This window comes from Gekko japonicus, unplaced genomic scaffold (assembly GCF_001447785.1).
Source record: "Gekko japonicus isolate JY-2015 unplaced genomic scaffold, Gekko_japonicus_V1.1 scaffold17, whole genome shotgun sequence".
Taxonomy (NCBI): Eukaryota; Metazoa; Chordata; class Lepidosauria; order Squamata; family Gekkonidae; genus Gekko; species Gekko japonicus.
In genome coordinates, this window is record NW_015163604.1 from 1,248,814 (window position 1) to 1,265,168 (window position 16,355).

Below are 16,355 nucleotides of genomic sequence, written 5' to 3' on the forward strand. Positions count from 1 at the left end.
AGGATCCGGGGGGGGGATGATGATGATATAATGAGGTAAGTTGGGAGGCGAAATGAACTCTATAGCGTACCCGGCCTGTAAGATGGTAAGCGCCCAGACATCGGTTGAAATTTCTTCCCACTTTCGTAGAAAGGGGAAGAGTTGGGTCCGGACGGGAGGGGTGTAAGATGGAGGAGATGGCAGGCAATCGAAGCGGTCAAATGGACCAATGGGAGGTGGGCGCAGGAGATGGCTGACATCTGGCATAATATGGTTTCCACGGACGGTATCGACGTCAAGATGTCGATGCCGAGACACCGAGGTTGCGAGCCTGTTTCCGACTATCATCGACAGCCTTTAAGGCTTCGTCAGTGGTAGAGTGGAAAAGACCTTCACCATCAAAGGGGAGATCCTCAATCCGGAATTTCATGTTGGGCTGTAAAGAGGTGCCTTCGAAGAGGATTCTGATTTTTTAGAAACAGTCGAAGACATGGCAGGGCACAAGGCTGCCTCTAAAATCACAGCCCTAAGGCAAGTCTCCCTATTACGTCGAGCTTGTCTAGTAAAACTAGCACAATGAATACAAGTATCGACTCTATGGGATTCCCCGAGACAAAACAGGCACAAATCGTGACCGTCGTTCGAGGGAAGTTTAGCTGGGCAATAACGGCACAGTTTTAAAAACTTTGTTTTGCCCATACGTTCTCTACCCCACTCACTATAAATAAAGGGGGGGTGAGAGAAGGAGAAAAAGAAGTATTTAATTTTTTTAATATATATATAAGAACAAGAAAAGTTGAAGAGTGAAGACGGAAGGGTACGAAAGAGAGAAAAAAGAGAAATGTATACTTAGCTGAGGCAATTATGGAGGAACAAAAACGAGGTGTGAACACACAGGCAGTCGAAGAAGAACTAAGTGGGAGGCGGCTCTCTCCCCCGCTCCAGGCATGCGCAGTACGTGCCTGCTTCCCAGGGTGGGAAGAGAGCCCGCCAAAAGCTTTCTGAGGCAAAGCTCTAGAAGTTTCTCCGGTCGAGGTCGTGCGCAGGCACATTAAAGGCATATGTGTGGGACTGCACAGAGACCACGACGAAGATTGGCAGTCTTTCCCAAATTTTTATTTATGTCCATGTCAATAGATTATCAAGAGGTAAGGAGCTAGGAGAAAATCTTACCTGGGTTTGTTTGGACAAGGAATAAAGCATAAATTAATATTTTGAATATGCAAATGATAAGGAGAGTATGGCATATATGACTTTTAAAGATTATGATGCCACATAGCTTCAGTACATAAGAACATCAGAGAAGCCAATGTTGGATCAGGCCAATGGCCCATCCAGTCCAACACTCTGTCACACAGTGGCCAAAAATACCAGGTGCCATCAGGAGGTCCAGCAGTGGGGCCACTAGGACACTAGATGGGTCAATCACTTTCTCAAGAGAAATCATGTGAGTTGGCAAGAACATATGTTCTTACAAAAAAAGTTTTTCTAATTTAACTCAGATTTTAACAGACTTTCACAAGAAGCTCATTACATAATCTAGCAATCTTTCTGTATTTTTATTTAATAAAAATTAAACATTAATAAAAAGTACATAAATGGTTTAATAAATGTAATAAATGGTTATGGGCAATCATTTTACCTGATGTGCATCAAAATGTAGACTCTAAGACTGGTAGTGTGCTGTGCTGAACTATCTGCCTGCCCGTTCCCACTGAGATTCTTATAAAGAGAGCTGAGATTAAGAACATGCAGGAAGGGTATCTGCTATAATCTAACTGCGGTAACAACAGAGAAGCAGCTAAAATAGTCATAGCTTTTACTCAACCACATCTGTTGTAGAGTAAGCTTTGACAGAGGCCTGGGGTTGCCAGCATTTTTGTTGTCATAGCTGTGGTACTTTTAAAAATGACATGACCAACAGAGATCACCTTCTTCCCCATCACTGCATTACACACAAGGTTACGACTGCACATGTTACTGTTTGGTCTGTGAATGGTGAAACGTATTTGTGTGCTCTACAATTTTTTGACAGAGGCTGTATACACTTTTCATGTAGAACACTGCAGATTCAATTCCTGCTATTTCTAGCTGGATCATAATTAGTTCAGCTAAAACGGGACACTGCCTGAGTTTTGGAGAGTCACCAGACAATAATTGACTAGATGGATCAATGGCTTGCCTCAAAATTCAGCAGATTTCTATGTTCACCCTCTGTTTACAATGAAACACTTCTGGAGAAAGATGGAGCTGAATGGCTCCGTGATAGTTGCAACCTCAGCATTTCTCTGGAATTGGGAGGCCTTGTCCCATATGTAGGAGGTCATCCAACATACCGGTCCTCAGAAGAACCTGACCTGGCCAAACACACAACCTGGGATGTCCAGGTGATGCAGATGGCTAGAAGGTCATTTCTTTCACCTTTGGCTGGATAGCCAAGTACAACTACTTCTGGGAAGAGCCAGAACTGATCACAATTGACTACTGTACACTCTCTTTGGGGCTGCCTTTACAGATAGTTCTGCAACTTCAACTGGTTCAGAATCCAATGGTTAGGATGTTAATAAATGCTGATTGTAGCAAGCATATTATAACAGTGCTATGTGAATCAAACTGGCTTCCATGTTGTTGCAGGAACTCACAATGTCTGAAGTACATGTAAAGGCTTTCTTGGCAACCGCCCTGGATCTTTGGAACTTTCTTTCTCCTGTCTCTTGCTGCAAGCCTTTTGAGGAGGAGGAGGGGGGGGGAGGATTGGATTTATACCCTGCCCTTCACTTGGAGTCTCAGAGCGGCTTACAAACTCCTTTCCCTTCCCCTCCCCACAACAGACACCCTGTGAGGTGGGTGGGGCTGAGAGAACTCTGACACAAACTGCTCTTTTTCAAGGACAGCTGTGCCAGAGCTTGTGACTGACCCAAGGTCACATCAGCAGGTGCAAGTGGAGGAGTGGGGAATCAAACCCGGTTCTCCCAGATTAGAGTCCGCACACTTAACCACTACACCAAACTTGACACTAGTTGTAGTTCAGGAAGGCCTCTTTTATTTAATTTCCCAGTATGGTTTTACTTAGTTTTAAAATGTTTTCACATGAACATTTTTACTGTTTTCTGTATTTTTAATTGTTGTAATCCTACTTGAGCATTTGTAATGGAAAAGCTGTGCAAAAATGCATTAAATTAAAAAAAAAAAAACATGCTGGTGATGAACTCTCTATCCCAACAACCACTATTGTGCAATGACACTAGTTTCAATTTTGTTTTAAAATCTTACTCTATTTTTACAGGAAATGTTACTTGCTCTATATTATTTTCAACAAGTATTTACTTAGAAAAAAATAGAATGTATTTAAAATGTTAATTCTTAGTGACTACAAACATACCTTTTTCATCAGATTTATCTCTTACTGCTAAGGTATCATTGCTCAATGATACAGTTTGAGCATTTAGTATATCTGTTCTCATTCCTGGAAACTTTGGAGAGGAAATTAAACGTCCCTCATAGGAATATAAATAGATTCCTCCACCATCTACAAGAAGAAAATGCCTACAAACAAGCAACCAAAATTAACTGATTAACAATTTTCAGAGAATGCTATGTTGAAATTAATCTATTACTCATGCTATTTTCAAGTGTAATTTATTAAATTAGAACAAAGTCTGAGTCTAGTGGGACCTTTAAGACCAACAGAGTTTTATTTAAGAGATGAGCAAGTCAACGTGCCTGAGATGGTGTAGTTGATGTTAGGTCCAGTGACTGTGTTGTCTGAGTGCATGTGGCAGCAAAGTTGGCATCTGGATTTACTGCACCATCTCAGGCAGATTCATTTGCTCATCTTCTAACATTGTACATGCCATTAAATGCCAACAATGCTCTTCGGTTCTCTACATAGGGCAAACAGGTCAAACCCTACACCAAAGGATAAATGGACACAAATCTACATCAAGAATCATAAGACTGAGACACCTGTAGAAGAACACTTCAACCTTACAGGATATTCAATGTGTGACCTCAAAGTAGCTGTTTTATTGCAAAGGAACTTCAAGAACAGACTAGAAAGGGAATTTGCTAAACTGCAAGTTATTACAATACTCAGAACAATGGAATCCCCAGGACTGAATAGGGATATTGGTTTCTTAATCTCACTACATATGCTAACCTCGGTCAGTCCTTATATCTGTACTAGGGGAAATGCCCATTGCGGGAGGACGCAACGGACCCTAGGGAGAGCTGTTGGCTTGGGGTAAGGGGGCTGGGGCCGGGACACAGCGTGCAGCGGCCTTCCCCGCCCCCGAGCATGGCCGGGGCCGGCGGAGTCCTCTCCAACGCAGGGCCTGCAGCCTGGCCGGCGAAGTCCACCCCAGGTGAGGGAAGGCCGGTGCGGCCGCCAGAAAGAATGTATTTCTCTGGTCTGGGGACAGGGGAGTTAACTCTATACAACCAATCGCCCTACTTCAAAGAAGAAGATTCTGTAGGGTTGCCTTCATGCTTGAAAGGAGACGGATAGAGAGTAATGGCAGGATGTCAGTTAATTACTCTCGGCTCCACCTCCTTCCCCCCGGCCCCCTCACCCCTGATCGATCGCTTCTTCTCCCCTGCTCTAGACAGCTGGCCCGGGCTCAAGGCGAAGCCAGACCTAGCCCAGGCGAGCAAGCAGGCAGGCGGGCGGGCAAGCGGTGAGGTTTGGCGATTCGTGCCCACCACGGACACGGGGAGGCGGAAGGGAGGCAGGGCACCCCCGGAGGCTCGAAGCAGTAGCCGCACCACCCCGTGAGGAAGGCCAGCCGAGGCAGCAGAGGCTGCAGGGGGGGCACGCCAAGCGCTTCTTTCAATGGGTGGGAATGGGAGCAACAACAAGGAAGGGCCGCTGGCTGAAGGCACTGGGCTGTTCCTGTCTCGCTCGGGCAATGAAGAAACCAAGTACAGTTAGGGGGGAGGGGACAGCAAACCACTCACCCCGTGGACCTCTTTCCCCCCCCCCCACGGCCTCTCCGTGTCCCCCTCCCCGGGCCACGACGAAGGCTGAGTGAGCTGAGACCACGGGCACCGTCCCGATGGTGCCGCCACCGCCACCCCCTTCTCCCCGGCCTTAGATGGAGCCAACCAGCCCACCTGCCTTGGCCAGCAAGGGAGCGGTATAAGCTTGCTGGCCTCCTTTGATAGAAATCACTGCAAAGGGGGACTTTTTCGGCAGTACAGAAAATCTGCTTTAGAGACAGAACTGGATTAGTTATTGAGCATTGATTTAATCTGGATTACCTTGATATTTTTTATTGCTTGTTAGATTTATATCACACAGTGCTCTTAGCTTTCTTTCTGTTCAACCACTTACCCACCCATCCAGGAATGCTAAGGAATAAATGTGACTCCTGATGCTATTAACTTCAGCAACACCTTGCTTCCCCCCCGCATGAGACGAAGGGGCTCAAGGCGATGCTGAAGTGTCTTGGATCTTTGAGATCCAAGCCACTTCAGCAGTGCCTTGCTTCTTCTCCCTCCCAATACTAAAATACATTAAAATGCAGAGGATTTATTATTTAGTTATTATTTAGAAGTATGAGCATGGCATGGCAGTACCGCATAGGCCCCCTGAGAAAAACATTGGCCCGTTGAGAAAAACATTGTTAGCTACGGGGCTGCATCTGCCTATCAATGTCCAATTTTGACATATTTATCTCCTTCACTATGTTCTCCCCGGAATTAAACCCAAACAAATGGTAACCTTATAAACTAAGCTTGTTATTTCTGCTTGGTCCTTGAATTGGTTAAACATCTTCATTATGTTCTATGCGAATTTCCTGCTCACCCTCTACCTATATGTATGGACTGGTAACTTTAATTTCATTGTATCTGAAGAAGTGTGCAGCGACATGAAAGCTTATATCTTGAATAAAACTCTGTTGGTCTTAAAGGTGCCATTGGACTCAAACCTTGTTCTGCTGCTTCAGACCAACACAGCTACCCAAATGAATTTACTGAATTATTTAGATAAATATAAAAACTTGCATTGTAAAAACACTACTGTTTGTAATTACAAAATGTTACCATTGTATTTTTAATATCTGACAAAACCCTTCTCTGCAGAGGGCTTTTAATGGTTAGTGATCAGACATAATTTCATTTATTCAAATGATTTAGAACTTTTAGCTATATTTGTTGCATTGTGAAATTGAGGTTTCTAGCTGGGTCTAAAGTGACCCATATCTCAAACAGATTGTTCATGGAGAGCTGTATAGAAGAAGTACAGAGCTGCTACCTATGGAATGATCAGGCAATCTGTAGAGAGCCATGGGATTTCATGCTTCTTCTCCCAGCTCCGTCCCATCTAAAGCATGGATTCCCTGAAAGGTCTAACACTTGCACTACCATTAACCACATTTATAGCTAGCCAGGGTTCCCATTTAATTCAGTCTTGAGTTAAGAAGAAACCCTGTTTAACTTTTACTACGGTTTACAATACTGTTGTGCAATCCACAGTGATACAAATGAGCTTCAAAATAGGAGGCGATAAGAAGTTACAAGAAAGTGGCTAATGATTTAAACAACATGCTACAGGAAAAGACAACAATGCCTCAGACCCAGTTAGGAAATTGCTTCCCAGTCAGCATCATTGGAGGCAAGTACTGATATTTGCATATTTGTCCAAAATATGATCCCATGGCCCTACAATGCTTAAGAAAACATTTTAAATAAAAATCAAGGTGCATGAATAAGCAAGTTACCTTTCTGCTTGCAAAATCAAACTCACAGTTCCTTCTTTGAGGTCAAAGATCAATGGTGTATTCCAGTTCTTAGTTCTAAAACAATAAAGGGCAGAGGCAATAAACATTAAAATGCCATTAATACAAGAGGCAGTTCAGATACACGTTTTATAGTGTAATCTTAAACTGTTGCATCTTTCTAAGCCCAATGAAGAGAGTAATTCTGTCTAGGGTTGCACTGTCAGTTTAGTACCTAAAGGTTACAATGATTTTCAAAATGAAATATTTGAAACAAATGTATCTTAAAATTTGAAATGTTAAAGAAAGCAGATAAACATATATCTTCCAGATAGCTTTTTTGTACATTGGGTTGAATCCAGCCAACTTTTTGACACAATCTTGCCCAATGCCCCACTTTACTATAGGCCCAGCCCCACCAGACTTTTTTGGTTTTTGAGGAGGATATTACCAGCTTGAAAGCTGGTTGGATCCAACACAGTATTTCACATTTCCCAAAATCCATATAAAAGCTTGTTACAATTGGGATGATTCAGAAGTATATCCACATGCACAGGATCTGCATGCCTGCTAAAAATGTGGTGAGGTTCCCTTGAAGCAACTCTCTTACATCACAAAAACAGTGTTTAAAAATCCTTAAGATAAAAAATAGTAGTTCAGGAGTTTGGCACCAATGATGCTTAAAAGGAAACCAAAATAATGGACAGTTGCACCAGGAGACAGGATCTTGTTAAGCACTAACATATGGCTTTACTCTGAAGGTTTCTCACTTATGCTAGAACAAATGAGCCTAGCCAATTCCATGTGCAATTATGAAAAGTTTATGACATTTCGTTTAGATTTATGGAATATACACCCATTAAAGAATGGATGCTTCCCAAATCAAATCATGTAGAAGCTATTAGGTATAAAACTAACATTTTTGCAGTTTATCATACAGATCGGATGACTCAAATAATGTCTCATTAATTCAAGCTGCTTACGAGAATATGTAACACTGTAGAGATGTTGAAACTACTAAATGCCCGTAGTTCAAAGAGGCTTTAATGACTCTGTCACGGAATTCCAGTAAATCCACTGCATCATTAAGTACATTACGAACCTAATGGAAACAAGAGAACATGGTTAAAATTTAAATAATAAAACAGAAACAGAACAAAATATTAGGCTCATTCTCAAGTCTCAAAATTTTACACAGACCACTAAAAATAATAAATGTTCTGATATTTGTACCCATCAAACTTACACATTACAGTGTCATAATGTTTGTGATATATGCCTTTCTAATTGACTGAATATAAACATTTGGATTCGTTCATTTTTATATAGTAGAACTAATACTTTTAAAGCATTGGCTTAGATCCTACCAGTTCTTCTGCTGGCACAAGAAGGAGGAAGAACCCATTTTGACCTTTCAAAAACCTATACCAGGGATCATGAAAACGATATGATTTGTTTTTTAATGTTTGATTCAACTGCAGTCAGGAGAGGAACTGGACAAGATAGTTCTTCTTACACCAGCAGAAAAGCTGGAAGGCTCCTAACTCTCTATATTTATCTTTGCTAATAACAATAAATATGAAATTAACAGTAATTAAAACAGAACAATAAGACTGAACAGATGCTGCACTATAATATGCATCACTAGTATGTGACCTTAAGTCTCTAAACATATACAGAATTCACCAAAATAATAGATATCAACTATGACAACATCTGCAGCTGAATGAACTAGAATTTTCTTTATAAACAGTCTCTAAAGGTATAATTTATCCAATAGCAATGGGCATGACAAAGTCCACTTGTGCAGATCAGAGTGTGCAACTGCCACAGGAAGAAGGGTATAAAGCCTCCATTATCTACTGAGGGTGGACTAGAGTAAGAAGGTCTCATTTACTTAGTGAAGGCCGAAGGCTGAGTTAGCACAACAATGACATCAAGCTATGCTGCTTTATGGGGACAATACAGGATACAGACTACCCGTATCTCTCCATTGCTACATAGACTGCAGTACATAAATGATGTCCCTGATGCTAACTGGAGACAGAAGACCCTAAGGTACTCCCACCTGCAAAAGGCTGTGGTCTGCTCTGAGTGGACACAACCTGTGTTCATGAGCATGGATGATTTATGCCAGGCTGTGTGTGTGCTTTTCCTGTACTTAGCTTTATGGCTGGATCCTGGCAAATGTACCCAGTTGTTCGTGTCTGGCTCCTGTCCAAATGAGCATGCACACAGCCTATGTACCTTGTGAGTCCACACACTGACAAATATGCAGATTCATTCAGAAAGGCACAGCTTCTCAGAAATTGTTCACACTAGTTTTGCAGGATAATTTTTCAACCATAAGATGCATAATTTTAAAAAACAGAGCCGGGACCGCCAACCCAGTAGAGTGAATGTACCAGATACCACTTTGTGAGTAATCTTAATGGAAAATTGACATCTGGAAAATGAAAGCCATAAAAAGGGGAAAGATTTTTTCTCCTCTTGTACAAGGAAATACAAGTGAGAATTGATCATTCATGGGTGGAACTTGCTAAACGATTTATTAGCAGTAAACCAGGGCAGGGTCACTAGGGGTCCAGTCAGCTCTGGCGTTCTACTTACAGAATCATATAAAAGTTATGAGTAGAGCTACTTTACAGTGGTGGGAAATGCCACACTAACCTTGCATTTTTCTTGCTTCCAAACTAAAAATGTAAGCTGGTTCTTCTAATGTCTTCAGAGAACCCCCATCCAAGAATTAAAGCGTACTCACTATCAGCATCCATAGGTCATTCACCTATAGTGCTAGTGAAGACTCCAGTGTATACCTATCTCATGAAACTTTACAAGCTAAATCTGACTAAAGCTTCAGGGATTACTAGACAGAATAATCAGTTACGATTCGATGTCTGGGAATGAATGCAAAAATATGAATTTTTACCTGCCAATTTGTCTTCTATATTCCCAGACACTGACTCATAACATCCCACCCAGTGGACAGATGGCCAATATAGAATTTCTGTTGTTGCAAGTTTTCCCAATTATATATTCAGCATCAAAGAAGACTTCACTTCAGGCCAAAAGATATTTAGGTGCCTACAGATTTGGGAGCCTAATGTTGGGCACCCAACGCTTAAAAGCTTAATTTGAACTCTAATACTGACTGTATAATTGGGAAAACTTGTAACAACAGAAATTGTATATTATCTCTCTGTCCTCTGGGTGGGTTATGAGTCAGTGTCTGGTCGGTCAGAACATTTAGCAGGTAAAAATACCCATTTATGCATTTTGTTTCAGAAAGGCTCTTAGGTTTTAAATTTAGGCCATGACATGTTAAAAGAGCCTACCTTTATAATTACAGTCCATTTTGGCATCTTGCTTCACTTTCAGTAATGAGATTTTTAAAAACCCAAAAAACTAAGGCTTAATATAAAGTGTTTTAAACTCTGCGGTTAGGAATCTGATCATAGGCATATAAAGTTTAAAAGTCTATAATTCCAAGGCAAGAGAGATGAAGCGATGCATCAAGTGGTACAGCAACTCACAATAGACATCTTTACCTAGCTGGAAACATGTTAACCTGGGACTGAAATAGTCTAAACAAGAATCAGTTAGATCTGTGCCCAACTACTGTACCAATTTTGAGATCAAAGAAAACAGATATGTTTGTTACCCTGACTGTTGGCTGAAAAACGTGTCCTATGGTGACAACCAACAATGCTGCAGCTGCTGTGATGGTAAACCACAGCTGTATACAAGGCGAGTTTGAAAAAAAAAAGAAGCCAAGAAACCCAGGCTATGTGCAGACTATTATACATTGCTTCTGCAGCTGTGCCTTTGTTGCCAGCTGCTTTAAAATAATTTCTAGCACAAATAAGACTTTTGATTTTGAATTTCCAGCCATGCAGTAATTTAGGGTGCAATTCACAGAATACTTTTTTCAGAGAAGTCTTCCTCACCTGAACAAGATCACAGAGGATTATGACCAGTGGCACCAGTTCATAAACAGATTAGACCACATATTCATCTCCCCAGGAAGACACATTCTGAAAACTGTTAAACCTAGCTGATTTTTATAGCATTAAAAAAAATCAAGGAGTTGGAAGAGGACATACAGGCTATCTAGTCCAACCCCCTGCTCAGTGCAGGATCAGCCTAAAACAGAAGTCTCCTCTTAGATGCCTTACCTAGCCCAATAGACTGATATTACCCATTCATTCAGTTAATTTGATAACTCAAAAAGTTATTCAGACATACTGTTTTCTACAAGATCACAATTGTGAGGGATAGCTTGGATCTAAACATAGCATGGCCTGAATGGATCTTCTTTTCCTTCTGCAGATTCTTGTTCCCCTCAACAAGATGCCCGGGAAGATGAAGGGAACCACAGGAATGGTATGGGATGTGGTGTGGGGGCTGCACTGGAATGGCAGCTTGGCCCCACCTCTTGCACAAACTTTTACTCTGTTCACACAAGAGACTGAGCAAGACAGGAGAGACTTCCAACAGTTTTCCCTTCGCACTACGACCTCCTGTGCTCTACCCCACACTGTTTCAAAGGGTCCCCTTACCTTCAGAAGCAGCTTTATGGGGAAAACTGGGAGCTCTAGAGGGAATTAGCAAAGATCCCTTCCATTAACTCTGTTCCTTTTTGCAGTAAATTTGGATGTAAACCCAAGTAATTTAAGAAATGCTCTGTTATTCAGAAAACGTAAAACATCCTACACATACCTCCATGGTTCTTCTCTTAGTCAAAGTTATTTCAAAGTTTTTCCACACCCAGCGCTGTTCCACAACATGGGCAAAAATCACATGTCCATTTCCACAAGCTCCAGCTAGTTGTGTGCCATCGATAGACCAAGCGATATTAAATAGACTGCCAGTGTTTGGTTTCTCTAAAGCATAACACCACTGGAAAATATTTTAATTTAAAAATTAATGTCTACTATAACAACTAGTAAGTCTACTACAAAAATGATTTTTGTCCCAAATTATAATTTTGTCCCAGTTTAAAAACCATCTGGGTAGAAGCAGTCTCGCTTCTGTATTTTGTTCAGTAACCAGAACATAGAGAGCACTAAACAAATGTTAAATATATATTTTTGAAGCAAAGAAAGTAAGCTTTGAATATACAGCAATAAAACACATCTGGGTTTTGTATGGAGAACTGAATAAGTGCAAAGGAAAATAGTATCCATACACATAAACATATGTATGTAACCCAATACATGTACATATAGAACTCCATGTTAGACATTGATAATATATTTGTAAATAGAAAAACACATTTAAGGAACTAATTTGTTCCCCCCCCCATCTAATTTTTTAACAACATTGAACTCTTGTTATGAGAAGCAAGAGCAAAACATTTTTGAAAGGCATGACAGGGTGGGTGAAAAGCATAGTAAAAGACGAAATCTCTTTGTGGTTCTTCTGCAGGTGTCTCAGAGAATGCTACCAAACAACTGACACATATATGTATACTTACACACACATTTACTCTCACCCTCTACACTCAGTGGGAACAAAAGATAAAGTCTTTATGAATCATATTTGAACCACATGCAGGGAAAGGGTGCTTTCCCTTTTGTGGTTAAATTTTTGGTTCTCCAGCTATGAGAGCAACTATACTCTGTCAGCAAAAAACTATTCCAGAGGGGTAGCCAGCCGTGTTAAGTGTACTGTAGCAAGAGGCTTTAACATGTTGTGATGCTTTAGAGTCTGAGAAGCTTATTGTGGTATCAGCTTTCATGTGGCCTTTCTGCATTATAACTTTTGTGGAATATACATGCAAGTTCCATTTTAGCCACAACAAAGGCTGGAGCAGTGCGGAGGAGAGAGTGCTAAACTTCTGACTGGAGCAGACTGGAACTAGGAATGCAGTGTGGAGTAGGGTGGGGACTACGTAAGTAGCTGTCTAGGCATCTGCTGCCTGTGTGCTGACGATGGTTACTTCCAGTATGCACCGCAGATATTACCAAGACACTGTAAGTGTCCAGTGCTCTCATTCAAACCTCCCCCCTCTGCCACCTCTGGAACTTCCCAATACTTGCAATGGAGAGGGCATGTAACACTAATAATGCCAGTCATCTTCTACATAACTAATGTGGTTGTTGCCATCTCAGAGGCAGCTTTCATACTTAAGATGCAACTTTACAGCAAGAAGGTGGTAAGGATGTCTATAAAAACATAGGTTCAAGCCAACATGGATGATGAACCAAGTGATTGAGGCATGGAGTAAAGACTGATAAGGAGAAAAATCATTCAGATTTTCAGAGTAATCAGTAATATGAATATGCATGAGCAGTAGTATGAATCATCCCAACATCTGCTACAACAGTAGTATTAATAATCAACAATTTGCTGGAACTCTAAATAAAGAACCATGCACTACCAAGTTATAGTGCATTCCTAAACTGAGTTAATGAGTTTAGAAGTTTGTAACTTTGCTTCAGATTGTGCTGTCAATTTCCTGTAATATAGATGTGTGCAATAATTTGTTGGCCAATTTACAAGATAAACATTCTGTTTTGTACATGGACAGCATTGTGGCGTTTCCTTCCAGTACTACAAGTGGATTCTATTGTAAAAAGATATTTGTTAGAATGAATACTAGGTACACTGGAAGTAATGTAGGAGCCCTGTTACTTCTTCTACACACACTTTGTAAACAAAACTTCAATTTTGCACATGTGCATAAATTTCTAAAACGTTTTCAGATTGGTAAGTCCCCCAAGTTTGCAGAACTATCTGTTTTGGGTAAATGTGGCACCAATCCGCAGATTTAGATATCTGCAGATGGGGCCATACTAGATACTGCATTAAGTAAGATAACATTGGTTAGCACTAAATGTAGTGAATGCAGCTGCAAACGTAACTGCAGGGCCTGTAGCCAGAATTTTTTTATGGGGGGGGGAATGAGTACAGTGGTGGTCAGCCCATCATCATTTATTTACTTTATTAGTAATTTAACATTTTTCTACTTGAGACTCAAAGTGGATTACATGGTACAGAACACTGTAATCGAACAGCATGAGAGAGCTAATAAAAATGCAATAGGACTAGGTGTACAAAAATTACAAAAATAGTATCAAACATGCTATGTCAAACAATGCAGAAAATGGAATTACAAAAAATATAAACAATGCTGTAAGAGCATGATAGAACATACAACAAATCAATAATACATAAGTGTACACTGTGGCAGAGATTACAGTCCTATTCTATATAAACTTTATAAAAATGCCCTCCAAGGCAATTGTTTTACATAGTTTGCAGAATTAAATAAGTGTGAGAGCCTTCTTCCAGTTACTGAAACCTGAAACTGTAAATTCAACCTTCTTTTCTCTGTAAATCACTAACTCAAGGCTTCTAACAGTGCCACCTAAGACCCCCTGCAGGCTTTTAAAATCAGGACTCTTCAGCCCTGCTAACTGCTAATTCTGTTCTAGCTAATTGCTAGAGAATTTACCCTTGGAAGATTTATGATAGGATTCACACTTTTACCTCAACTCCTTCCTTTTTTACAAAGAAAATTTACACCTGAAAGACCTGTGACAGATTAAAAAAAAAGGGGGTAGAGCCTGTTCCATCTGTTCCAGTGATAGAAAAGGGAGGAGGGACACCCCCCCCTGTCCATCAAAATATCTATGGTGGGCATCATGGGTTCAGCATGGACAAAAACCATGTAGAACAGGAGCTATAAGGAGGAGGAGAATTGGCTGAGAATGAGTGAAAAATCTGGCAGGATCCAGCCCAATAACTTTAAAGCTGAAATCTAAACTACTGGGAAATCTGCGTACAAGTAGCAAGTAGAAAAGTTTAACCTTGTATTACAACTGATACAAGGTTACCTCTGCCTCTCTTTCTTAGGAAAAGGAAACAAAATATCAGATCTTGTTTCAAGTACTGTAAATCTTTATATATAAATAAACCAACGTAAACTTGGTTTCAGGATATATGCAGAACATTAAAATGTATACTTGATTTTTCAGGAGCATATGAAAAGCACTAACAGTAAAATTTCAACTCTGTTAAAATGGTTTTTAAACACATTTTTACAGAAATATATGCTTGGACCTTTTGGTTTCTCCCCAAAGAGTAAAAAGGTTCTATGAGAACCCGAAGTGGCAACATGTGCATTTCTTCCAATTAGGAAATGTCAATGTTCCTGTAAGCTAATGAAAATAAAGTGGTGGTGGGGGGGGGAGAGGATTTGAGGTAGAGGCACCAAATTTGCAGTATAGCTGCTGGAGCCTCTCCCCAAAAGGACCCCCAAGTTTCAAAAAGATTGGGCCAGGGAGGGCCAATTCTGTGGGCACCCAAAGTGGGTGCCCCCATCCTTCATTGCTTCCATGGGGAAAAAAATAGCAAGAGGCTGAAGTGGACCGGTTCTATGAAGACCTACAACACCTCCTAGAACTAACACAAAAAAAGATGTCTTTATCATCATAGGGGACTGGAATGCTAAAGTAGGAAGTCAAAAGGTAACTGGAATAACAGACAAGTTTGGCTTGGAGAACAAAATGAAGCTGGGCAAAGGGTAACAGAGTTTTGTCAAGAGAACATGGTCATAGTGAACACCCTCTTCCCACAACCTAAGAGGCGACTTTACACATGGACATCACCAGATGGACAACACCAAAATCAGATTGATTATATCATTTGTAGTCAAAGATGGAGAAGCTCCATATAGTCAGTAAAAACAAGACCCAGAGCTGACTGTGGCTCAGGTCATGAGCTATTCATTACAAAATTCAGGCTTAAACCAAAGAAAGGTGGGAAAACCACTAGGCCATTCAGGTTTGACCAAGATCACATCCCTGATTAATATACAGTGGAGGTGAAGAATACGTTTAAGGGACATAGATTTCAGTGCCTGAAAACTATGGACGGAGGTTCGTGACATTGTACAGGAGGCAGCAATCAGCACCATCCCAAAGAAAAAGAAATACAAGAAAGCAAAGTGGCTGTCTGATGAGGCTTTACAAATAGCAGAGGAAAGAAGGAAAGCAAAAGACAAAGGTGAAAAGGACAGATTTACCCAACTGAATGCAAATTTCCAGAGAACAGCAAGGAGAGATAAGGAGGCCTTCCTGAAAGAACAATGCAAAGTAATAGAGGAAAACAATAGAATGGGAAGGACTAGAGATCTCTTCAAGAAAATTGGAGAAATCAAGGGAACGTTCTGTGTGAAGCTGGCCATGATAAAGGACAAAAACAGTAAGGACCTAAAAGAAGCAGAAGAGATTAGGAAGAGGTGGCAAGAATACACAGAAGAACTATACAAGAAGGACCTCAATGTCCTTGACAACCATGATGGTGTGATCACTGACCTCGAGCCAGACATCCTGGAATGCAAAGTCAAATGGGCCTTAGAAAGCATTGCTAACAATAAAGCTAGCGGAGCTGAGCTATTCAAAATCTTAAAAGATGATGCTGTTAAAGTACTGTACTCCATATGCCAGCAAATTTGGAAAACACAACAATGGCCACAGGATTGGAAAAGGTCAATTTATATTCCAATCCCAAAGAAGGGCAATGCCAAGGAATGTTCAAACTATTGCACAATTGCACTCATTTCACATGCTAGTAAGGTCATGTTCAAGATCCTCCAAACTAGGCTTCAGCAGTTCACAGATAGAGAACTGCCAGAAGTACAAGCTGGGT

The 16,355-nt window shown here is 40.8% G+C and overlaps 1 protein-coding gene across 1 annotated transcript in view; it reads right to left on the reverse strand.

Annotated features, from left to right (window-relative positions):
• The window catches only part of IFT80 (intraflagellar transport 80), a 129,041-nt gene that overhangs the window by 37,410 nt on the left and 75,276 nt on the right, over positions 1-16,355 (reverse strand). The window contains exons 8-11 of the mRNA XM_015407245.1: positions 11,418-11,597; positions 7,682-7,800; positions 6,702-6,776; positions 3,362-3,525 (exon numbers count right to left, since the gene is read on the reverse strand). Coding sequence (XP_015262731.1) covers positions 3,362-3,525; positions 6,702-6,776; positions 7,682-7,800; positions 11,418-11,597 — 538 coding nt within the window. The remainder of the gene's footprint in view (positions 1-3,361; positions 3,526-6,701; positions 6,777-7,681; positions 7,801-11,417; positions 11,598-16,355) is intronic.